Here is a 27,270-nt window from a genome sequence, read left to right as displayed (position 1 = left end):
TATTCAAACTTCTGTAACTTCGGTAGTTACTCAGCCGCCAATTGCACCTAGTACTCCATCTCAAACGACTGCTGCAACTACCGCAACATCTACCGCACTTACTTCTGGAGTATCGACAGCTCCGGTTTCTACTGTCTCTGCAACCACTCCTCAGACATCTTTACCGTTGTCTGGATCTACGATTCAAACCACGGTTCAGATGCCTGTAGGGCAGCCTGGTTTAAGTACTGTTGTAACAAGCCAACCTCAATTTACGTAGCAACAGTACCAGGGACAGTACCAATTCGGTCCTGTTGTCCAACAACCAGTTTACCAGTATCAACCGTATCCTCGGTACACTTATCAGCAACCTCAACAACCCCAGTACGGTCCGGTTAATCCTGGTTTTCCAGGAGGATATAATATCCCGAAAGCGATTCCTATTCCTAGTTATCCTGGATATCCTCCTCCTGGAACTGGTATTGTGACCCAGAGTTTTAGAGATCCTAACTGACAATTACCGTTTATCGCAACTTTGGATTTACCTGACTTGACGCGCCTAACGAACGATCCAATCAATTATCTTCCGTTTTGGCCGCCAATGCCTAATAAGTTTCCCAGTGATATACCCAAGTTCGAAGGTAAGTCTGGAGAGGATCCGTCAAATCATGTGATGACTTACCACCTCTGGTGTGCCTCAAATTCCATCTCGGATGATTTGATCCGCTTGCATCTTTTCCAGCGTACGCTCATTAGTCTCGCGGCCAAGTGGTAAATTGAGTTACCACGGGCCTCTTTTTATAATTTCAACCAGTTAGTTACCTCGTTCCTAACTCATTTTCAGTTGCCGGTCAGATACGATAATGGTACTGAGTTATTAACTTCATTAAAACAATCGACGTCCACTTATATTTCCGATCATATCCATGAATGGAGACGTCGAAGACGTTTAGTGAAAGTTTTTATCTCGGACCAAATCTTAGCTGAATGGTTTGTTAAATCATTATTACCGAAGATTACTGAAGACGTAGCTAAGGCCGGAGTAGTTACTGAGGAGCAAGTCATTGCTCAAGCCCAGTACCCTGACTTAGTTTACACTCAGTCGGGTACGTTGCACGAGAAGATCCCGGATATTCCTAAGTCGAATCAAATTGCTGCTGCTCCTTCGGGGTCTCATGCTGCTGATGGCATGATTGGTACGGTGAATACTAAAAGTAAGAAGAAATCCTCAAAGAATTCTTCTCCAATAATAACCTTACCAGACTCCCCGACAGGAGAGTCTTCTCCTGAAATTACCACCGGCGTTCACGCTGTAGAGTCATCTACGGCTAAATCAAAAAATGGTGGTAAGAAGAAAGGCAAGGAGAAGGATAAAGCAGACAAGGCTCCAAAGGAGAAAAAAGAGAAGTCGGAATCTAACGACGAAAAGCGCAAACCTCGCTATCCTTGTTTAATTTGTGAAGAAGATCATTTCACAAGAGATTGCCCTCATTGGGCAGAGGTTGTGAAAATCGTTAAAGGTTCCCCAACTCCTGCTGTTTTGAAAGATCCATTTCCAAAGTAGGAGAGTAAAATGATAGGTTCTTCCTCGAATGCCAGTGAAGAACCCATATTGATGATGTCTCATGTACAGATTGCGACTCGATCGCAAGATTACGGTAGTAAGAGTCCTGTTGATGGCAAAGAAGCAGAATCTTCTCATTCTAATCCATCAACCTCAGCTCCCAGTTCCGATCCACTACAGATCGAGAAACCTAACCTGGACTTGGTAATCAAACCGCCCGCCAAGGGTATACTTCGAAAGTCTGCTTTCAATCCACATGCGAGAGCAGCTCAGAATTATAACATTGTTGAGGATTTAGCTGTTTCGCCCTCAGCAATGTCGGCTTTGGAAGTGCTGCAATCATGTCCAGCACAACGAAAATTACTTTTGTCGGCTATAGGAGCTGTTGATATTCAGGACCCGAACCTGATAATCTTTGATCTAGAAAATAGTACACCACGTCTCCCTCATCAGATGGCTTTCCAGATCCCAGTGATAGTAAAAAACAGGCCTATTCATCGGACTGTAATTGATGAAGGAGCTTCTACGTGTATTATGTCGATTCAGTGTTGGAGATCGCTTGGTTCTCCTTCACTGAACCAATCCCCGACAATTCTTAAGGCCTTTGATGGCCGTGGGTTCCATCCATTTGGCATTCTACAGGATTTGCCTATAGGGGTTGAAGGAAAAACCGTTAGTCTGGATGTGGAGGTGGTTGATGCCGCTCTAGACTACAACCTTCTTTTGGGTCACAGTTGGTCTTATGCTATGACAACGGTCGTGTCATCGGTCTTCAGAGTTATAAAGTTTCCACACAATGGTAAGATCGTGACGATAGACCAGCTGGCTTACTTTTCATCCGACCCAGCCTCTTCAGAGAGCATCCAGCATGTCGGTAAAACGACTATCCCTTACAAGGTTGTTGGTGTAGGATTAGTTAAAGATTCCGGTTTACTGGGAACTTTTCCTTTCCCTCCAATCAACGCAGACCCTTCATTTGCTTTCATTCATATGATTACTTCAGACACTATTATTTACGATGATCCTTGGATTGTCCCATCTGAATCTGAGATAGACTCATTCGGTGATGCCATGCCTTTGAGTCCATATGAAATTGCTTATGAAGCCGTGTAGTCTTTTACCGACTCGCGTTCAACCCAAATTGACCAAATGAATGTGGTCCATGAGGAATCACTTTTCACATCAACCTCAGAACGGATAACGTTTCCTGAAGTTGTGTCATCTGACGAACAAATTCGCGAAATCCTAAGTGTAGACGATCTACCATGGGAAGATCTTCATCATAGATCTTCGTTTTTACCTGAGGGTGATGACTTTGAAAATGATTTTTCATCAATTTTTATAGCTGAATATGTCAAGGACGCTCATAATCCCACGAAACATCCTGATTCAGAGTTGAATTTGGGAAACATTTCCCAAACTATTGCCATTGACATTTCAGTCAAAACCGGAATTATTGAGAACATTCATATAGGTGCCTCGTGTACAGATGACGAAATTCAAACATACAAGGTTCCGTGACGTGTTTGCCTGGTCCTATGAGGAAATGCCAGGAATTGATCCCTCCATTATTGTTCATGAGATCAAGACTTACCCGGACGCTAAATCCGTTCGGCAACGTCTGCGTCAGATACACCCTAGGAAAGCAGCTGCGATTAAAGCAGAAGTCGAGAAGCTGTTGAAAGCAGGTTTCATTTATCCGATCCCGTTAACGGATTGGGTATCGAATATTGTTCCAGTTAACAAGAAACAAGGAACAATAAGAATATGCATCGACTATAGGGATATAAATCGTGCTTGTCCAAAAGACAACTATCCCACGCCCTATATCGATCAAATAATTGATGATTGTGTCGGCAGTGAAATATTTTCCTTTATGGATGGTTTTTCCGGTTACAACCAAATCAATATTCTACCTGCCGATCAACCAAAAACGGCTTTCATTTGTCCATGGGGGACATTTGCTTACTGCAAATTACCTTTTGGACTTAAGAATACCGGAGCCACTTTCCAACGGGCAATGTCTTACGCGTTTCATGACATCAAACACATTGTGCAACCGTATCTCGATGATTTGCCTGCTCATTCTTTACATCGAGCTGATCACCTTGTCCACTTACGTGCTATTTTTATGAGGTGTCGGCATTATCGAATTCGGTTGAACCCACACAAATGTGTCTTCTGCATAGAAGTGGGACGATTGCTAGGATTTGTCATTTCAAAAGCCGGTATCCGCGTCGATCCCTCGAAGGTCGAAGCTATCATCAAATTGCCTCCTCCTTCGAGTTTGCGCCAACTCCAAAGTTTGCAGGGTAAAGCAAACTTTTTACGTCGATTCATTCCTAACTACGCCGAGGTTACAAAGGGTTTCACCCAGTTGTTGAAACAAAATGCTCAATTCTCTTGGGAGGAGACAGCTCAGAAGTCTTTTGATGCACTTAAGCACGCGTTGACCCATGCACCATTGCTGCATCCTCCCAACTACAACCAGGACTACTTTTTGTATCTCGCCGCCTCCCACTCCTCCATTGGAATGGTATTAGTTCAGGAAGACGAATTCGGAACGGAACATGTGATATATTACCTTAGTCGGACGTTGAATCCAACTGAGCTAAAGTACTCACATGTGGAAAAGTTGGCACTGGCAGCCGTTCAAGCTGTCCAGCGTTTCCGTCACTACATTCTTCTCTGTAAAACTACAGTGATTTCGGATTGCAACCCTATGATCTATATTCTAACTAAACAATTGCTAGGGGGCAAGTACTCCAAATGGATTGTTATCCTGCAGGAGTTCGATTTGGAGTTCGAGAAGTCCAAGTCGAAGAAATCCTTAGTTTTTGCCGAGTTAATGTGTGATTTCCCGCATGCTGACACAGAAACAGTGGCAGAAGAGCCCATTGCGGATGAATCTTTGTTTCTTATCAGAACTTTAGATCCGTGGTATGGGGATATAATTGTCTATCTCCAGCCCCAATCCTTTCGGCCCGTAATCTCAAAGTCGGAGCGTCGGAAAATTCGATTCCAGTCCCAACAATACAAAATCATTGGAGATACTCTTTATCGTCGTGGGGCGGATTTGATTTTTCGACGTTGCTTAACTCATGAAGAAGCTGAAAGGGTTTTGAATGACTGTCACTCTGGAGCGTGTGGCGGTCATATTTCTGGGTATGCCACAGCCCAAAAGATATTGCACGCTGGCTATTTTTGGCCGTCCTTGTTTAAAGACTGTATTATTGTGGTCCGAAAATGCCACAACTGCCAAGTGTTTGATCGAAAGATGCGTGCGCCACCTGCTCCTCTCCACCCTATAATTGCTGTTGGTCCTTTCGCCAAATGGGGTATCGACTTTATTACTTGTAACCCTCACTCGGCCGGGGGCCATGCGTATATCATCCTTGCGGTTGATTATTTTACTAAGTGGGCCGAGGCGATGCCTACATTCGAGGCAGACGGCAAGACAACAACAATTTTCATATTCAATCACATTATTGCTAGGTTTGGTGTCCCACAAGCGATAATCACTGACCATGGGCGCCATTTTCGAAACATTATGATGATAGAACTTACAGGCCAGCTTGGTTTACGTCATGATAGTTCTACTCCTTATTATCCCCAAGCGAATGGTCTGGTTGAGTCTATCAACAAAGTTCTAGTTATCATGATCCGACGGATCATTGGTATTCATCGGTCGAATTGGCACTCTGGAGCATGTGGCGGTCATATGTCTGGGTATGCCACAACCCAAAAGATATTGCGCGCTGGCTATTTTTGGCCGTCCTTGTTTAAAGACTGTATTATTGCGGTCTGAAAATGCCACAACTGCCAAGTGTTTGATCGAAAGATGCGCGCGCCACCTGCTCCTCTCCACCCTATAATTGCCGTTGGTCCTTTCGCCAAATGGGGTATCGACTTTATTACTTGTAACCCTCACTCGGCCGGGGGGCATGCGTATATCATCCTTGCGGTTGATTATTTTACTAAGTGGGCCGAGGCGATGCCTACATTCGAGGTAGACGGCAAGACAGCAGCAATTTTCATATTCAATCACATTATTGCTAGGTTTGGTGTCCCACAAGCGATAATCACTGACCATGGACGCCATTTTCGAAACATTATGATGATAGAACTTACAGGCCAGCTTGGTTTACGTCATGATAGTTCTACTCCTTATTATCCCCAAGCGAATGGTTTGGTTGAGTCTATCAACAAAGTTCTAGTTATCATGATCCGACAGATCATTGGTATTCATCGGTCGAATTGGCACAGCATGTTATTTTCAGCGCTGTGGGCATACTGAACCTCAGTGAAAACATCAACAGGGTTCACTCCTTTCCAACTAGTTTATGGTTTGGAAGCCGTGCTACCCATTGAATGCGAAATCCCATCACTGCAAATGGCCATCGAATTACTCCCAGCTACTTCCGAAGAGGAGAAGCATCTGTTATACTTAGCTAAATTAGATGAGACTCGACGTGAAGCTGCTTTAGCAGTCGAGACTCACGCGAAACGAATGAAAGCTCAGTATGATCAGAATGTGACCCCTCGAAAATTTTCGGAAGGAGACCTAGTGTTGTTATATGATCAAGCTGATGATAAGTTAGGTGCTGGAAAATTCGTTCCTATGTGGCATGGGCCCTACATTGTCAAGCGCAAGCTAGCAAAAGGGGCCTATGAGCTGGTAGACTTTGACGGGGACTCTTTGGGTAAACCCAGAAATGGACTTTACCTAAAGAGGTATTATGCTTAAATGATGGGTATGGAGATTTTAGTTAGGTTAGGTTTTTCTTTCTAGCTGGTATGTTTGCTTAGTTTAGACAAGTGTGCTTAGTTTAGAGAGTGTGTTTTTCGTTGTTATTCTGGCTTATCTTGGTTTTACTCTTGATATTGCAGATGTCGACGCCTCTCCAAACGTACATTGGATTTGCTGATGGTGCTTGTCGTAGTACACGGAATATCTCTTCCGCAGCTTGGGTTATCTATTCGCCCTCTGACGAGTTAGTTTCTATGCATGGGGTGAGCCTCGATCAAACAACAAACAACATTGCAGAATACAGTGCAGTGATTGAATTATTATCTGAATCTATTTCATTTGGGATTCGGAGTTTGATAGTGAGGTTAGATTCTGAACTCGTTGTATTACAGCTTAATAGAGTCTATGCCATTAGAAATCCAGTGTTATTAAGATTGTTTTTGAGGGTGCATCTCTTGGAACGTGAATTTGATTACATTGAATATCAGCATATTCCAAGGTCTTTAAATACATTAGCAGATGCAATGGCGTCTCGAATGTTAAATAGACATTTGTAACGATCATAAATGTAAATTTATAAACATTTCATCACACATGTTTAAAAAAAATGAGCCGGTAATAATGATATATATAGATAGGAGTGTGTCAAAAAATATACATCGTCTTCGATCATAGGTTGAAAAACACCTTATGATCGGCAAAAATGATAAGTACAAAAACCAAAATGTCACATGTGTCTACAAATGACCATCCAATCACTGGTGGTGCTCTCTATACGACACCACTGCACGGGCTACTCTACACAAAAACCTCCTAAAAGGTCCTGGGACTACGACTACGTAGCACTGAAGTCTGATAGGAATATCATCTATAGTAGTCTCTGGTATACCCGCCGTTAGACGCTCTAGATCCTGCTCCAACTCAGCTAGTGTCTCTGCAGCCGCGTCCTGTGGGGCCGGTGCCGGTGCAGCTGGATGTCTCCTCTCAAAAGCCCGGAGATTGGCCGGACGTCGTGGGCCTACATCTGCATTTTGAAAATTTTTGCTGTCAGTTTTGAGACGATATATAAAAAACAAAAAAAAATAGATAATTCAAAAACTTGTGAAAAATGAAGTACCTCTGTCGTCCCATTGTTCTCCCTGTGGAAGAACCATGTCCGGATCATTGCGAAAATCCATTCCGGCATAAGGAAAATCCTGAATCGCAAAGACCTGGCTCTCCAACCAGTGAAAGTAACCCGTAGGAAATCGGACAACTCCCGCTCCCTCATCAGGATGCCGGGCCATTACCGAAACCCACCGCGTCAACTTAGGCTCCCGAGGAGGCCCAACTGGAACAGTAAGATGCTGGGGGATCAGCATTGGAACTCTCTCTAGGGCAAAGCTCACAACTAAAGGCCCATATCCAAAAGTCTTCAATTGTCCGTTCTTTGCCCTAGTCAGTTGGCCTTTCATATTGGCCAACACAGCATCGCACCAGTTGAAAATGGTGCCTCGGAAGCAATCTATAGCCATCCGCATTTGGGAACCAGTGGCTATGTGCAAAGCAGCAGCACCACAAAGTCTGGTAACTGTAAAGGCAATTACCATAAGTTCAGGTCAGGATATGTATTTGATTTCTATCCCCTTCTCCTGGTTTTGATTGTTGCACCACTCTAGCCGGAGACTAGCAAGGGATTGGCCACCCGGCCTAGTCCCGAATAGAGACAGTTGCTCGCCCCTGTTAGGCAAGCCAGTGAGAAAATATATGTCAGAGGGCTCTATCTCGAGCTGGTTTTCTCCGATGTAGAAACATTGATCCTGAATGTTCCACCTTTCAACCAGCCACTCTAAGAATGGCACCTGGGCGCTCATGCCAGGTATGGCCCAGTACTTGTAGAGACCGCATGCCTTTAAAGCATCAATGGAAGGTTGATGACCTATTACGGCCAAATCGACATCTTCGTGTTCTCTTTCGCGCCAATCTAGCATGGTGGGTACTCTACACACCAAAAAACATTGATTAGAATTCATTAAATCAAATTTTGATGGTTAGGTTTTGAGTTTGGGTTTTGAAAATCCGCTTTGCGCGGAGTACGCACCCCACGTTCAGAAAATAGAGCGTGGGTACACAGCTATTCTGAAGGTGGGCTGCCTACTCCGACCATTTTCCCATATACAAAAATGTCGGGGTACGCAGGTCACCCATGGGGCACCTGCGTACCCCGAAAAGCGGACCCTAAAACCCCAAACCCTCCAAAAAATAAAACTAAAACTTAAAATGGAATTCTAAACGATGAAATTGAAGAGGAGGATATTGTGAAATACCTAAAAGAGACGGCGCTCGATTTTGACAGTCAGATTCTCCGCAAAGTCCACGGGAAGTTTCTTGTCAAAAGCCCTTTTCTCACCCTCAACAGTAAAATGGTAAAAATGACATGGTAAAAAGTCTTTTTATAGGTTTTTTGGATAAATGAATGCTAAGTTTGTTTATTTTTCACCGCGAAAGGATATTTTTCAATGTATTTTTTCCCATCTTAAACAGGTATGAGTAATGTGTTGTTTTTGTGCAGGACAAAAGGACTTTAGGGTAAAATCATCATTTTTCACGAACCAAGACATCAGAGTCATCTTTTAAGCCCTTTTCTGACTCCTAAAACATGAAAAGATTGCCGAGCGTTTCTTTTGCACTCGTTAAAATGGAATTAAAAGACGGTCCTCTTATAGCCCTTTTCTGACCGTAAAAACAAGAAAAGATTGCCGGATTTTTGTCGTTTCAAATTCGATACTGGAAATAAAACGACATGCCTCTGATTGCTTTTTACTTTTCAGGTCAAAGGCATTAATCATGAAAGTACTCCTTGGTCGCAAAATCAAGCGGTTCTCTCAGGTATTATTTTATACTTTTTCGGGCTTGAGAGACACAAATTTACAAAAAAATTCACCTTGGAGTCTTCTTTAGTTTTTTCAGACTCTCTAAAATTGAAAAACGCCGAGTTTCTCCTATACTGGACTCGTTAAAATTTCACAGTAAAGGACCTGTTCGATTACAAACAGGAACGGACCACTCCTTCTTAGGGTCCGAATCTAAACTAAGTTGGACTCATCCGAAGGATGAGCTTATAATCAAGCATATGTTATCCTCCTCAAGCTTGTAAAAAATAAAGAGGTACTTGCCAGAAATGGTGGGGGAAAGGAGAGAAGAATGAACCTATTTGTTATCCTTTGTTACAGAAGAACCTTATCACCGCTCTTGAACACGACACTTTTCATTCACCTGGGTTGGGAAATCCTTTGCCTTAAAGCTGATAAAACCACTTTGAAAGTCTTCAACCATTTCTGGGTATTAACTTTGGGTCAATCGTCACCAAGCCATCTGTCGTGTCGTTATGTGTTCAAGAGGTCTCTGCAAATAAACCATTCATATGCAAAATACTTGTCATCCATTTTGACCATCCCTGAGTCAGTCCTTACAGCAACATTTCTTTAAACTGGAACAATGATTTCGTGTTGTGGGCTTGCCTGCAACGGGTCGCTTTCTATCGACATCAGCACTTTATCTAGAAAGATGACTTAGAAATCGTCAGTACCTTGAAGTCTGCATGCATCAATGGCAGGTTTCTCGCCTTTGACGACAGTTTACATCATTGACTTTCGATCAAAGGATTCCGTGACGTGTTCGACATCAACCCATTCATTCACATTTCATGGATTGTACTGGGTACTTAGAGAACCATTGACATCATTGGTGGTCTCTCTCACACTTGTTAACAGTTTACATCATCGACTGGTAATCAAGTGGTTTCTACCATGTTCGACATCAACTCATTTATTCGCATGGATAGAATCGTACCAATTCGGGAAGTAGAAATGAAGACCCTGGATCTCATTTCCACCATCCAGGCTGCGAGGAGTTTTGTATTCATTATATAGTAGACTAACCATAAACAGATGGCTGCATCCATACTGTGTCTACAAAAGTCTATGATTGTGATGTACTGCAAAATCATTCTTGTATCAGAACAGTAGTTAGATTGTTAGTTAAAGTTTTCAATCTGAGTATGGGAATGCCTACCTCAGCGATGATATCATCTTATATATGTATTTTGTGTTGAATATTTGCAGGTTCTGACCAGGATCTCCGCAAGATACTCCTTGAAATGATAAAGTACTTCACCCTTCCTAGATCATATAAAACCCTAATCTACTACAGGCTTCGCACTTTAGGGGGCAATCTGTTACACTAAAAAATGTCACCATGACTATTTGCAGTTAGTATGGCTCCATCCACTGTCATACTATCCTCCTTGGCAAGTCTCATGCCTCTGCTCTTCATGTCAAACTTCAAGAAAGAGAGAAAAGTCATTTAAAGTCAATTATCTCTGGTACGCAGTTTCTCTTAGCCTTACATGCGTATACGCAACCCAAGTTCACAATACCTGTGTACTTGTACGCTCTGTATGTAAAGGGGTGGGTGCGTACTCCTGTAAAGGTCAAAAGGCGCAAGTTTCACTCCAAAAAAGGTACTTGTGGTCATTTCTAGAGCATTCTAGAAGCTTGTTTGACGTGTATGAAGCGCCTCCAGATGGTTCATGTATCCCTACCAAAGAGGAACTTATCCCATCAAGAGGGGAGCTATCCAATCCAAAGAGGGGCTTATCCCATTGATGGTGGACCTGAATAACTTTCTCTAGAGCACTATAAATACAGGCATTAGGCCAAAGGGAGGGGAGGTTAAAAGCTGAACATTCCTAAGGGTAGATGCTGCTGGAATTAGGACTTCCTTGTAGAAGCTTGTGAGGAGAGATTACCATCTTTGCTTGTTCTATTTGGAAGTGAGTGAGCTGATCAGAGTAAAGGAGAACTCTTGTGGACCCTGGGAGGGACCTGCACAACACCAAGGCTCAAGTTGTAATGGTTCGTTTTGTTACCTTTTAATACAAATAAGTCCATTTTCTTCTCAACAATTTGTTATTTATGAGTTGTTTCATATACTCCTTGGTCTATATGTTAAATACGTTTTATTTTATGTGATATTCAGGTGCTATTTAATCGTTTGATTGTTAGTGAATGCAGGTTTCGAAGAGAAGGAGGAGCTCATCCGGATCAACGAGGCTGGACTACTACAACAGCGTTGGGTTACAGGTAGGATCTAAACACTTGATTTCTCATATTGTAAATGCATATTTAGAGAAGGATTGCTCTTATTTGTCTTGTTTGTCACTAGAAAGTCTTAGGCTTCTAGGGAGGTCAGTTGTGTCCACACTAACGACTCTTTCTGCATGACATAAACTCAAAAGAATAATAAACCCAAGGGATTAATACTAAAAACCTAAGGAATTAAAAACCTAATGGATTGATAATATAAACACAATGGAATAATATTATACCTAAGGGATTAATATTATACAGCCAAGGTATATAAACCCTAAGATAGATAGTATAAACCCAAGGGAATAATATTAAACCTAAGGGATAGATATTATAAACCCAAGGAATATAAACCCTAAGATAAATATTATAGAACCTAACATAAATATTTGTCACAATGCAATGTTGGAATATGGTTGACCATGATTGATTTTCATATTGGGACAAGTAAACCCTAAAATGAACATGGTTGACCATGATTTACCATTATTGATTTTCATACTAAGACGATGTTTTCCACAATATGAAACTAGACCATGGTTGATTTTCATATTGAGACAATCTTTGGCACATTGTGACATTGGACCATCGTTTATCATGGATGACCATGATTTAAACCCAAGGGATTTATATTAAACCCCAATATTAATATTATAAACCCTATGAATAATATTATACCCTAGCAATATGATCTAAATAAATCCAAGGGATTGATATTATAAACCGAGGGGAATTATAAACTCAAGGAATTATTCCTAAAACCAAAAGGTATTATAAACTCAAGGGAATATTATTAAACCCAAGTGATTAATATTATAAATGAAAGGTATGTAAACCATAAATGGACTAATATTATGAACCCAAGGGATTAATATTGAAAACCCAATGGATTAATATGAAAAACCCAAGGGATTGATAATATAAACCCAACGAAATAATATTAAACTAAATGGACTAATATTATAGAACCAAGGTATATAAAACCTAAGATAAATATTATAAACCCAAGGGAATAATATTAAACCTGAGGGATAAATATTATAAACCCAAGGAATATAAACCCTAAGATAAATATTTGTCACAATGCAACGTTGGAATATGGTTGACCATGATTGATTTCCATATTGAGACAATGTTTGTCATAATGTGATGTTGGATAATGGCTAAACATTTTTGACCATGGTTGATCTCCATATTGAGAGAATATTTGTTACAATGTAATGTCACGCCATGGTTGACCATGAATGAGCATGGTTGTGACAATGTAACATTAGACCAATAGATAGTCTTTGTCACATTATGACCATGGTTGACCATGATTGAACCCATAGGTATTATAAACCCAAGAGAATAATATTAAACTCAAGGTATTAATATTATAAATGAAAGGTATATAAACCCTAAAGGGATTGATATTATAAACCCAACGTAATAATTAGCCCAAAGGATTAATACTAAAAACCCAAGGATTAAAAACCCAACGGATTGATAATATAAACCCAAGGGAATAATATTAAACCCAAGGGATTAATATTATAAACTCTAAGATAAATATTATAAATCCAAGAGAATAATAAACCCAGGGGATTATAAACCCGAGGGAATAATATTAAACCCAAGAGATAAATATTATAAATCCAAGGAATAGATACCCTAAGATAAATATTATAAACCCTAAGATAAATATTTTTCACAATGCAACATTAGAATATGGTTGATAATGATTTTTTTTCATATTGAGACAACATTTGTCACAATGCGACGTTGGACAATGGCTAACCATCGTTGACCATGGTTGATCTCCATATGGAGACAATCTTTGTCACAATGTGATATTAGATGATGGTTGACCATGGATTACCATAGTTATGACAATGTGACATTGTAACAAGAGAAAACCTTTGTCACAATGCGACGTTGGCACATGGTTGACTATGGTGGATTTCATATTGAGATGATGCTTGTCAGAATGCAACATTGGTTGATTTTTATATTGATAAAATCTTTATTATAATGTGATGTTGGGCCATGATTATAAACCCAATGGATTTATATTAAACCTAAAGATTAATATTATAAACTATATGAATAATATTATACCATAGGAATATGAAGCGTTCGATTAATAAACCCTATAAATTGTTACTTTATAGCCTTTTTTTTTAATGAAAAAATAATTCAAAATATAGTGCAAAATCTTAAAAACAAATGAATAATAGTTAATGAGTTTTTGAAAAATAAATTCATATAAAAGAAAATGACACGAAATAAGAATTTGTTAATTCATAAATTCATTTACTATAATCTCATTTGAATATATTAAATTTTAAGAAAATATAACATGTGAAACATTATTGAGGGTATGAAAAAAGTGATGATCGAACGCAAGCCGAGATTGAGAAGGAAAGCTAGGGTTTGCAATAGGAGATAAGTGTTGGGCACCATGGAGGGGAGTAAGAGGGGGAGTTCCACTCCCTCGTACAGTCGGGCAGTCTCCAATAGAAGCAAGAAACCTCTAGAGGCTGAAACAGGTATTTTAAGTGGAGGGAAACAGAAAAACAGAGGTTCACAAGAACATGAAGACAAGTGGGAAGAAGTCAGAAGAGAAAAAAGAACAGAAGAAGAAAACCAGAAGGTAAACGATAGAAATCGAACAGGACTGTGTAAGCCTAGGACGACTATCACACCCAGAGTGGTGTTAAGTGATCCAGCGCTATAGGCGCATAGGGAACACATGGTGACGTATGTAGTCATTTGTAAATTTATGGGGTTATGGCCCACAGAGAGAGCTTTATAGGCATGGATAAAGAATCACTGGAAACCTAAAGGGGGTATAGACCTACACCTTGGTTCAAAGGGTTTCTTCACTGTGGTCTTCAATAACATTGAGGATAAAGACAGGGTGTTTGAAGGAGGGCCCTACTTCTATGCTGTGGCGGGCCTCTATATGCAGCCTTGGGTGATGAATTTTGTCCCGGAGCGCGAGACATTCACCTCGGTCCTAGTTTGGGTAAGACTTTACTCCTTACCTTTGGATTATTGGCAACCAGAATCATTAACAGCAATAGGAAACAAACTAGGGCACTTTGTAAAAATATCAGAGGCCACTAGGCGGGGAAAGTACACATCCTTTGCCCACATATGCGTAGAGATGGATCTCTCGGGAGCTCTACTGGATGAAGTCATCTTGGAAGTTTTAGATGAAGAATGGGTACAAGCGGTGGATTATGAGCATGTTCCTTTTAGATGCTGCAGATGCCATGAACATGGGCATCTATTCAGGGACTGCCCCTTAAACAAAATGGAAAGCAAAACTAAAGCTACCTCAGGGAAAGATACCAATAGCTTTAACAAAGTGGAAAATAGAGGCAAAGGAGGGAAAAAGTATCAGAAAAAAACAATGAGGAAAAGTAGATAAATCAGAATAGGTACAAGGTTCTAGAAGAAGATGAGGAGCTAGATAAAACAAATCAAACTATGGAGGGCGGCTCTGGAGAGAAGGATAAGGAAGAAAGCATGGAGGTTAACCATAACAACACCCAACACAAGGAGGATCTGTTGAATACCATGGACCTCGATAGGGACCAAGAGATGACCCTGAGCGAGGTGGAAACAGAGGATCATGAACTACAGGATATTCTTGATAGGGAGCATCTAGATCTGGAAAAATTCCTAGAGCAGGGAAACACCAAAGGAATGGACTCGCTACCACAAGAGGAGTTCAATAGAGTGCAACAACTGTTTCTATGGAGAACTCAGGAAAAAGGGTCGGGAGTCAAAAGAAACCATGATAGTTAGGATAATGAAGGGGTAACAACTTTGAAGGCCACATCGGGACTAGCTCCTTGGAACCTAGGCAGGAAAAGGGGTAGGAAAAAACAGAATGAGTTGCTGATAGAATGTGGAAAACTGATGATAAATTCAAGTAAGATGAAAGATCTAACTAGTTACTCATTTACAAATCTTTCTTAATGAAGCTCACAACATGGAATATAAGGGGTCTAGGGAGTAAAAGAAAACAAAGGAATCTTAGCAACAGAATGAAGGAAGAAAAACCAGACATGATTTTCATCCAGGAAACAAAATGTTCGGTAGAAAAAATAAGGGAAATTCACAGTAAATGGCTAAGTAGGTATGAATATCTAGAAGTCAAAGCAGACAAAACAGTTGGGGGTATACTCACGCTTTGGAACCCTCAGAAACTAGGTATCCTGGATGTTGAAGCATCTAGGAACTACTTATCAGTGGTTATTCAATCGTTGGGGGATAAGGAAGTTTATTTAATCACAAATGTTTATGGCCCACAGAAGCCTGAAGATAAGCTTAGATTGCTTACTTCATTGGAGGATTTAAGAGACAGACATATGGGTGTCCCATGGATTCTGGGAGGGGACTTTAACATGATCAAGTCCCTGTCAGAAAAAAAAGGTGGAACCAGATCACTTGGCAGATAGTCCATAGCATTTCAGAATTTTATAAACAATATGAGGCTAGTAGATACAGAGACAAGTAATGGCATCTTTACATGGAATAACAAAAGGGGAGGAGAGTCTCAGGTGGCATCAAAGCTTGACAGATTCATTCTCTTGGAGGACCTTATCCTCACAGGCCTGGAAATGTTAGCAATGATACTCCCTTTTGGTGGTTCAGATCATTGGCCTGTGCAACTTGAAGCATCCTGTATAGGCACTCCAAAAAACAGACCTTTCAGGTTTGAAAATATCTGGCTCACCCATCCGAAATTTAACAGCAATATAGAAAAATGGTGGAATGAGGATATACAGGTTCAGGGGATGAAAATGTTCCTCCTGCATAAGAGATTGAAACATGTCAAAATCAGGCTCAAAGATTGGAATAAGAATGAGTTTGGCAATATTTTTGAAGCCAAAAAAGTAGTGGAAAGGAAGCTATAGGAAATTAATCAGATCCTCATCACAGATGGCTTCAATGAAGGAAGTAAGGAACAAGCCAACAACCATCAACAAGAATGGGAAGAATTATGCAAACAGGAGGAAATATTCTGGAAACAGAAATCAAGGGTACAATGGTTGAAAGAAGGGGAAAGGAATACAAGGTTTTTTCATAAATCAACCATGGATCACAAGTCCCATAATAGGATCTCAAAAATCAAGGATCAACATGGAAATCAACTCAATACCCACAAAGATATAGAAACAGCTCTAGTTCAACATTTCCAGGGCATAGCAGAGGAACCTCTCTTAGACAGATCACAATTCATTAATGACTTCACTAAGCACATTCCTAAGCTTGTGACAAGAGATGATAACTACAATCTAAACAGGCCTGTGAATGAAGAGGAGGTTAGCGAAGTTATCAAAGAAATGCAAAATGGTAAGGCGCCAGGTCCGGATGGTTTCAATGTGGACTTCTTTAAAGCATGTTGGGGCATAGTCAAGCAGGATATCCTTGATGTGGTGGAGGATTCCAGGAAAAACAGAACTGTTTTGAAAGCGCTCAACACATCTTTCTTATCCTTAATACCAAAACAGGATAATGCTATGACACCAGACAGATTCAGGCCTATAGCATTATGCAATGTGGTGTATAAAATTATATCCAAAATAATAGCAAACAGGCTTAAACCCCTTCTACCAACCCTTGTTTCTGAGGAGCAAACAGGGTATGTGGAAGGTAGACAAATTCTCAACAATATCATACAAGCTCATGAGGTGGTTCACTCTCTTATAAGCAATAGGCAAGTAGGTATGATCATGCAACTTGACCTTGAAAAGGCTTATGATAAGCTTAATTGGGCCTACATAAGGAAAGTCCTTTTAGCTTATGGTTTTGATCATAACTGGGTAAGATGGGTAATGGCCCTTGTCACTTCCTCCAGTTTTTCAATCCTGTTAAATGGTTCACCATCCAAGACCTTTAATCCTTCGAGAGGTCTCAGGCAAGGAGATCCCCTCTCTCCCTTCCTCTTCATACTCATGATGGAAGGTCTAGGCCTAGCTATCAAAGCTGCCAAAGCAGAAGGCAAAATCTAGGGACTCAGATTAACCGGGAATGGTAATGCTTTAACCCATCAACAGTTTGTGGATGACACTATGCTACAGGGCATACCTACAGTCAAGGAAGCTCTAGCATACAAACAAATCTTGAAAGACTTTGCAATGGCAGCAGGCACAGAGGTAAGCCTCTCCAAATCAAAGATTTTCTTTTTCAATACTAATATTGCTATTCAAATAAATATATCCAGAATTCTTGGTTTCCAAAGAGAAATGCTACCTTCCAAATATTTGGGAGTTCTGCTAACATACAAACCTCTGAGCAAGACAATCTGGGAGCCGGTGATTAATAAGCTGCAGGACAAAACTCGGAAATGGACAAGTAGGTCTCTAAACTTAGCAGGACGGCTAGTGCTCACTAAAGCTGTACTTCAAACTATACCCATCTTTTTGTTTTCAGCCCTTCCAGCCCCTAAAGGAGTCTTGCAAATATGCAGAAATATCCAAAGAGATTTTCTTTGGGGTAAAGGTGAAGAGAAGAAAAAATGGGCCTTGGTAGCCTGGGAAAAGATCTGCAAACCTAAATCACATGGAGGTTTGGGACTGGATGATCCTGCAGTACTAATCAAAGTTTTGGGGGCAAAATTATGGTGGAGATGGATAAAAGACTCGGCTTCCCCTTGGGCACAAATTTGGAAACAAAAATATGCAAATAATTGGCAAGATAGGGATCACATTAGAATGTTTGGGATTATCAAAGGCTCCCACATCTGGAATAAAGCTTGGGAAAATAGAACCATTGTTCAGAAACACAGTTTCTGGGAAATAAGAGATGGAAACCTTGCTTGGTTTTGGGAAGATAAGTGGCAACAGGAACCTAAGTTGTCAAGAGAAGAATTGGCATATCTAAAGAATGATACGGACAACAAAGGGTTACTCAGAGTAAATGAATTCTGGGATCATGCAAACAGTGGAGGAAAATGGAGGATATGGAAGAAACTAGTTTATAGGGATAACTCCCCCTTGAAGGCACAGGCAGAAGCTCTAACAACTATCCTGGAACAAAGGAAAATCCTGGTATCAGAAGATTCTGACCAGCTGAGATGGGGTAATAACAATGAAGGCACCTTTAACCTTAAAGAGGCTAAATGTATAGCCCTTGGGCTTGACTTCACAAACCCTGATCAGGTTTGGAAGGACCTATGGTAGAACCAAGGCTGGATGAAGATCAAACTGTTCATGTGGCTTGTGCAGCATAAGAAAATTCTCACCTGGGACAACCTATGGAAAAGAGGGGTTTTGGGTCCTTCCAAGTGCCAGCTATGTGAATCACAAGAAGAAACTATGGAGCATCTTCTCAACCTCTGCCCTTTTACCTCCACATTGTGGAGTGGGATTGCTTCAATATTCAGACAAACAGATAGGGACATGGGTAGCATAACCAACACCTTAAAGAAATGGAGGAAAAATTTCTCTGATTATGAAACAGTCAACAAAGCTTGGGCTTTAGCTCCAAGCTTCCTTATCTGGGATGTCTGGAAAGAACGCAACAATAGAATTTTCAATAATAGGAAAGGTTCTACCTAGGGCATCATGGATCAGATTTTAAAATAGATCAAGGAGACAATCGAAACCCTCATCAAATCACCCCCTGCAAATAACCCTTCAGATACTAATGTTCAGATACTACTAAAGCTGGGTCTGCAGGGGCTCATTCCTCAGGGCAATATCAAAAAGTCTCATCAAATTTCTGCTGTTAAAGACTTTTGGCATCCTCCCCCTCAAGGTTTTAGGAAATGCAACATAGATGGAGCCTCAAAAGGGAACCCGGGCATGGCTGGTTATGGTGGAGTGATAAGGGACGAGAAGGGTTGCATAGAAATCATTTTCCATAGCAATTTGGGGAAAGCCACTAACAACATGGTGGAGCTCATGGCCCTTGAGAAATGCTTAGAAATCCTAAGAGATTCAAATTTTCATAACATTATTATAGAGGTGGACTCGGAGTTGGTGATCAATTCGGTCAAGAAAATTAGCTATGGCTCTGCTCCGGAAAAGGTTTCGAGGCATTGGAGGCTTATTCAAGTGTATCACAGGATCCAATCCCACCTGCAGAATATGAGAACCATTCGATTCACGCATGTGGGCCGGACAACCAATAAATTAGCAACATCTTAGCTAATGAAGGAGCACATTGTGCTGTTAACAACGGTAAATATAATTGGACAGAGGTCCCCCAGGGCAGATTGAGGGAGGTCTGTCTCAAACAGGCGAACGAGGACTGTGAGCTCTATCAGAACAGGGGTTCCTGATAGAGCGCAGAATTGGGGAAAGAGTGGCTTTTCAGTCCACATGAAAAAGCAGACCAGGGATCACGGCCCAGAACACTACAAACCCAGAAGGCTTAGGCGAGGGGGGATTGATAGCACGAGGAATGCCATAAATTTCTTAGCAAAGCGGCGTGGCAATTTACACAGGTGGGTCTTGCAGCTGGCAGGCTAGCATTGGGTAAAGACAAACCACAGTAATATGAGTGTGGCTACAGGTAAAGTGGTTTTCGGAAGCCCTCAAAACCCAAAGCAGTTTTATAGGAATGTGCTCGATGCCATTAAGCATGCAACACGTGGATCTCGGAGGAGTGAGAATACCGCCCTCATTAGGCGGGTAAGCCTCATACTTCTTTTCCGCCCGATATTCATTATAGCCGTCGGATATTATGGAAGCAGATCAATGGCTAGGGTTCTTTGTGCAAGTTGGGTTAACTTCCTTGCTAGTTTCTCCTTAGGGCTGGGTTCGAAGGAGCTTGGGTGGACTACTTGCTCGAAGGTTACCCCCTGGCGGATTTCACTTTTGTTTATGCGGTCTCTATTTCCTTGTCGGGTCTGCCTTTTAACTTTTAGAGGTCACTTGTTTTCTTTTTGCTTTTTTCCTCTGCCTTTTGTGTTCGAAAGCTGGCTCGAAAGGTTTAGGCGGTGTTTTGTGATGGGTGGGCCCTTGGCCTAGTTCTGGAGCCGTCGGCTCAGTTCCCAAATCTCAGGGTGATAGGTGCTTTATGGCGCTCTTCTCCTCTGACTTTGTTGTATTCTATGTAACCTGTATTTAGCTTTAATTGATTAGAAGGATTGACTCTTGCTCAAGCAAAAAAAAGAAACATTATTGATGGACTTTTAAATCTTTAAATTTAAATTTTTTAATGTATGATATATTTCAAAACTTGATAATTAAAAAAAATCAAATTTATATTTTTACTTCACCTATTTTACTTATAATCAATTTACAATATAATGCATTTAAAATTTTAAAAATAAAAATACATTTCAAAACATCAGTTCCATAATTTCTAAATTTCATAATTTATTAATCATGGAGGAACTTATCATAGAACTTACTAATATAAACAATGTACTTTATAAGTAAAATATTTCAATGTCAACTAATATGTAAAATTAAAAGAAATAAATTTTTGTGGTTAAAACATTTTTAAGCATTTCAAGTAATGTTATTATTTTATGTTTGAGCTATATTTTTCTGTGAATTTTATCTTTTAGTTGCAATTTTTTTTTCTTTCAAATTTTGCATTTAAAAAAAATTACACAAGAAGAAATTATCATTCTAAACACTTCTTAGATTTGTGATTAAATAGATCAATACTGATCGTTAAAGAAAAAACTAATAAGATCAACTTGCAGTTTGAAAATTTGTTATTGAATGATTGCTAATTAATTTTAGAGCACAAATTCATTCATGCTACTTTACCTAATTCTACATTGGATGCCTAAGACATACCAAATTCATAGTTGGGATACTTTTATACATTTATATTTGAAAAGTAAAACAATCTTCCATAGAGCACTCCAAATCATTAACATCTAAACCACACTCAGTTACTAAATTTATAGCAAACATAATTAATCTCATGGCGATTCATGGCATAAGTTGGTCAAACCTTGTACTCCTCATGGCATAAGTTGGTCAAACCTTGTACTCCTCATTTGCGCGGTGACACATATTCCTCTCAAGATTCAATGGCCTGTAAGTTTGTCTCGTGATCCAATATAAAATGCCTAAACTTCTCATAGAGGTTGCCCATATTATATTTGGCACTATTGTAGACTTGTGGCAATGTAGAAATATATGTATGTTCAGATACTTGTAAACAAGATAGGGAAGTAAGTTGTCATGATTATAGGAAAATACCTTATTATACATGGTACGGAAAAATTTGTTATTAATCGAAGAAGACCTAACATTCACAACGTGTAGTCCACATTCTTCCAAAGTGAGTAGAAGATTCGAGTAGACAATATGACCTTTGAACACATTGGGGGACATCTTAATGCAAGAATGGATGGAATTTATTTGCACCATAGTGAAGACGTAGGAAAATATCTTATTATATATTTTCTTATATATAAATGAATGTTATAAATACTAATGAGGAACTTATTAGAATTGGAATAATCTCAAATCCCTAGGAAATTAGTGGATGGGGAACCATGAATCTAATTTTTTAAAATTATTAAAAGCCAATGAAACCTAACAAACTCTGTAATACACAACAATTACTAATAAACATTAAGAAGAATCATATGTTGAGTATATCCCTTGATAATCAATCTAGGCCATCAATTTAAAAACAAATCAACAAACCTTCTCTCATCTAAAGTTCATATATATAAACCTATGGACAAAATATTAAAAATTAAATATCAAAAATTTTATAATATTAAATTATTTTTAATATTAATATTTCTTTTTATATATGTTTTCATATTTTTTTTTTATAAAATGTTTTTATAATTATCCTAAAATATGAAATATTTTTTATTTTATTTTATTGATAATTAATTACATACAGTAATTCTTACATTAATAAGTTGAACTTTAAAACAGGGATTAAAATAGTGAAATATTTGTTAGGGAAGTATTTTTTTATTTGCTGGAAACCGAAATGGAAATTATCCACCCTCTATAACATTATGTATGAAAAGGGAATTCATACTTAACTTTAACAAGACAGTTGTTTTCATTTAGCACTTTTTGCTGGTTTTCTTTTAACATTTTTAATACTTTTTTACATTCAGAAATGCAAAATAAAATAAAAAATAGAAATTACAGCAGGAAACCATGTATTCTCTTAAAACTTTATAAAATCTAGACTTCCTAAGAAATGACAGTATCCTTTCTATTGCAAGTTGCAACAACCTTTAGATAGACACTTGTTTTTCACTTCTCTTTTATTAAGAGTACATGAAATCTCGACACAATTAGTAAACAAAATGTTATGATAAAATATTCCGAGAACAAGGGTTTGTTTGGAGACTATCCCAGAACACAAGTAACCAATCTGAAAATAAATAGTCAGAACGTTATAATACAATATTTGCACACAGAGGTTTATGTGGACACTCTTCTAGAACACAATTAAGGGTTTGGAGACTGTTCCAGAACACAAGTAACCAATCTGCAATTTAATAATCAAAATTATAATACAATATTTGTACAAGAAGGTTTAGGTGGAGACTTTCACAACACAATCAAGCCACGTTTCATTTTCAAATATTGGTAGGGTTCCAGCCAAAACAAAGAGGAGAAATTTGACAGTGTCCGCTAAGAACTAGGATTTATTGAGCCATACAAATTGAAAAAGAAAGAACAGCTGTTCAGTCTATAAAACACAGGTTACAACCTTATTAATAAATACTGGTTTTTCACCAAATCACATTACGAACAGTCTCCTGCCTGGCTACAAGCACTGCCTCTGGCCTGGCTGAACTTCCAATAAATCAGATGAATGATGACAATAGTAATCCGACCACCGCAATAACGATTCCAAAAAAGTTCCCATGGCTATGTGAAATCGAGGTGGCAGCGCTCTTCCCAACTGGCGATTGTTTAGCAGGAGTGGTAGGAGAGGTGGTGGAGGGAGTAGTAGGGGTGGGTTTCGAAGGCGAGGCCGAGGCACCTGGCGGACTGCTAGGACTACTGGCAGTGGCGGCCTGAATGTTGTTCACGCCCATCTTCATACCGCCGACGCAGTGGCCGGGAGTTCCGCATATGAAATACATGCTGCCGGGTTTCGATAACTTGATCTGCGTGTTGCCGTCGGTGAACGATTGCAGGGCGTTGCTCGTCTGGCAGGAATCATAATCCGACTTGTCCACCACCATTACGCTGTGCAGCGACGAATATTGGAAAACTGTGAAAAACATATGAAACACAAATGAAATGATTAATTAAGAATAATAAGATGTAATTTGAAAATAAAAACGATTATTTTTTCAATTTAATAAATCTAATAAACCATATAGGTAGCAGCTCTTATACATAGTTTTGTCTGGGATTGGATGACAAAAGTTATAGGACTAAACTTTCAGACCTATATAGTTGGACCACATTTTCCTCACAATTATGAGGATATGTGTGGGAGCAGCTCTTATACATAGTTTTGTTTAGGATTGGATGACAAAACTTATAGGACCAAACTTTCAGACTATATAATTGGACCACAACTTCTGGACAATTATGAGGATATGTGCGCTGAATTTTTCTATATTACAGATTTGGAGAATTGTTGAATTGAGGCTTCTGTGATCCATATCAAGTTTAAGATAAATTCTTCCGCGTAAATCACAAGATAAATCATTTGCCGACGCGTTTCGAACCAACTAGTGTGGTTCATCGTCAGGAACCACACTAGTTGGTTCGAAACGCGTTGGCAAATGATTTATCTTGTGATTTATGCCGAAGAATTTCTCTTAAAATTAGATTTGGAGAATATTTTGATAATATTTTAGAATTTCAAATTTCAGAATATTTTTTTTTTTTTTTTAATTTGAAATCCAGATAAGAATGCTTTTATAAGTGTATATAAAGTATAATGAAATAAATTATTATTTAAAAAAATCAATTATAATAAATAGAATTTTTTTATGTAATTTGACTGAATATTTAGATAGGAGAGAGGTCAAACAAACAATTAATTTATTTCTTGATCTATTTATTTTATGTAAAGGACAATAACTAGAATGATAACTAATCTTATTTTTCTGAAACATGTTAGTCTATATAAAAAAAATTGAACAAATTAAAAATTATAATGAATAATATGTGTCATGAAGTATTATGTAAATCATATAATTCAAGGTTCAACTTCTCAGGTGTAAAACTAACACACAAACATTCATCATACATTTAATTTATATGTTTAGATAATGAACCACAATGAAATGATTAATTAAGAATAATAAGATGTAATTTGAAAATTATAAGGATATGTGCCTTTAGCTTTTCACGACCTGGGATTTTAAGAAAATTTGAGAATTTCTAGTCAGATTTCAGAATATTTTCTTTAATTCATAATGGAAATAAGAATGCTTTATATGGAAACAAACCATTACAAAAAAAAGGGATTTCAGTAAATAATAAATGAGCATTTTTATGTAATCTGATGGAATATCTCTCATAATCTGATGGTTAACAGAGAAGTAAAACAAATAATTGACTTCTTTTGATCTCTTTTCTGATCATCAAATTTTGAGATATTCTTAGAATTTGCGATAAACATCCGATTCTGAGATATTCTTGAAATCGGCAATGAAACATGATTTTTAAAATAATAAATTTCATTCATTACCCATTAAATTTATGTCAAAGACGATGGGTTAATAGTAACTAACCGCTTTAATTCCTTGAATATTAAGTAAACTATATAATTCAAAATCAAATTTCCATAAATCAAACCAACCACCAAGAAAACAAAATATATGGCGATTTCCATAAATCAAACCAACCACCAAGAAAACAAAATATATGGCCCATTTAACTTGTATGCCTATAATAATGATAACCTAACCAATAGTCGCACGCTAGAAATCGCAAACTTTCAACCATAACTTCAAACCTGGAAGCCAGATGCAAAACAAATTAATCTCGTCATACAGCAATATATCATATTTACATACCGAGAGTGTCACCCACTGCAAATGTCTTGTTCATTAACCAAGAATTGAAATCAGTGCTGGCGTCCCATCCGGCAGTGCCTCCCACCGTGTACTGCGTCGCCTCAGAGGGTATAACCATGGCTATCGCCATTGCAACCGACAAAACTATGACTATTGCTGAACCCATGTCTTATTCTTCCTGCAACTGAATTGACAAAACCTTTGATTTTCTCGATGGAAAAAACGCGCGACGTATATACATATATATATCTGTGGAGATGATAAGAATATCGACGTTCGCTTACCCTCAAATATTATATTCCTTTCCTTCTCATACCAGTTATCTTTTGGTCAGTTTGGTAGAGTTGGTTAATTAGTTGTGTATGTCATGGATTCGTTCACCTAATGCTTCGATGAAAAGTCTATGTTGTATGAAAGAGTAGAACGGTGTCACTATATAGTTCCAACGACTCGATCTCCTACACATCCCCCACACGCATATGAAGCGCTTTTACAGGCTTTAACTCAACCACTTTATATTATATATACACGCTAACGAGCGTTAGTGATCGACATGGAAACGGAATGTCAGACTGAACATCACTTTATAGAGTTTGACATATTTTATTACAGAGTGGGTATAAAGTGCATGTGCCCCCATTACAATATTTTCATTCATGTTCCTTCACTGGTTTACCTCAATGTTTTATTAGTTTTTTCCAGGTCTATCCGGTAATTTGTCTTCGTTACAAATTTAATGGATTCAAGATAGATTAAAGTCTTTTTCATTTTTTTTCTATTTTATTAATCTTTTATATTAATCTTTTATAGATAAAAATTATTTTTATTTGAATTATAACTTATATATAAAAATAATAGGAAAACTTATCATAATTCAATTCTTAAACTTACTATTGACAATTATCATTTACTGAGTTGAATCATCATTGTTATTGAAGGAAAACCATGCGGCTTGGAATTCATCACTATTATTGAAAGAAAACCATGCCACCTGGAATTAAACCATTAGTGGTCTGTAACGGTGCAGGCTTTAACTCCTACCAAATACATCTGGGTCTTGGGTCATTACCATTTTACCATATTTCCTTTAGTGACAGAAAAACAAACTATTTTTTTCCTTTTTCAGTAAAAAAAAATGCATTATATTATCATAATTTCAGAAACAAAATACATCAACAGATTATCTCTGAGTACATCATTCGCTGCCACATTAGGCAAAATAACAAGCTTGAGAGCTAACAAGAGTTCCTCTCTTTACAATATTGACCTTGTGAAGAAGCCAAGACAACCCGTGTCATTGGTTATTTCCGAACCAAAAGTAGCACAAGAGGATAATTTTGCAGAATTACACATTACATGAGTGGGTTGGGGGGAAACGGTGGTAGGGCTGCAAAGAGTGTTGCCCGCTCATGCTTGTGGTAATCAATATGCTCCATCCGCATCTCCAATGCACGTAGGTGGTCATTTGTTCGCCGGCGCTGTCGCCGAAGGCCATCTATGGAGTAGAGGAGTTCATTCTGCGAGTGTTGGAGGTCGTTGATGTAGTCCACTAGTTCATTCTCGTCATCGTAATGTTGTTCCCTCAAAGTCTCCATGCTCAGAGGGACATTGTTCAATTGCACTGCAATGGAGTCCAAAGTGATCGGGGCCTCTATGCAGCCTGAAGAGCGACTTGGGGACATGACTGCCTCTGCATTAGAGTGGCGGCTCTCAAACGACTCCGACCCCAAACTCAACCCATCCTATAGCAGACGGTTTCCAACTGCCCCTCTACCAGCGTGACCTCTCTATCTCGAACTACAACTGACTCGCCAATTACACCACTATAGGGATGAACTTGGCTATCGTGTGATTGAGAAGGATCCTCAAATTCCTTAAGTTCAAAGGTGTCATATGGTCCCGGAAATAGCGC

The 27,270-nt window shown here is 39.0% G+C and overlaps 1 protein-coding gene across 1 annotated transcript; it reads right to left on the bottom strand.

Annotated features, from left to right (window-relative positions):
* Positions 1-22,841: 22,841 nt before the first annotated feature.
* On the bottom strand, positions 22,842-25,613 carry LOC149266693 (blue copper protein-like). Its single transcript, XM_089397223.1, has 2 exons — positions 25,359-25,613; positions 22,842-23,593 (listed from the first exon to the last, which is right to left on the bottom strand). The coding sequence occupies exons 1-2, from the start codon at positions 25,522-25,524 to the stop codon at positions 23,181-23,183; spliced, it is 579 nt and encodes a 192-aa protein (XP_089253349.1). The 5' UTR covers positions 25,525-25,613; the 3' UTR covers positions 22,842-23,180.
* Between the last annotated feature and the right edge of the window lie 1,657 nt (positions 25,614-27,270).

The sequence above is a fragment of the Pinus tabuliformis genome, chromosome 6 (genome assembly GCF_031772625.1).
Source record: "Pinus tabuliformis cultivar Carrire ecotype Pingquan chromosome 6, CPIR1, whole genome shotgun sequence".
In the NCBI taxonomy this organism is placed as follows: domain Eukaryota; kingdom Viridiplantae; phylum Streptophyta; class Pinopsida; order Pinales; family Pinaceae; genus Pinus; species Pinus tabuliformis.
This window is presented reverse-complemented; position numbering and strand designations above follow the sequence as displayed.

Bases quoted from the DNA above. Each gene is read 5' to 3' on its own strand.
- LOC149266693 (XM_089397223.1), bottom strand. From the start codon at position 25,524: ATGGGTTCAGCAATAGTCATAGTTTTGTCGGTTGCAATGGCGATAGCC. The intron at 23,594-25,358 runs GTATGTAAATAT...TGTTTTTCACAG, and splicing joins TGCAGTGGGTGACACTCTCG to TTTTCCAATATTCGTCGCTG.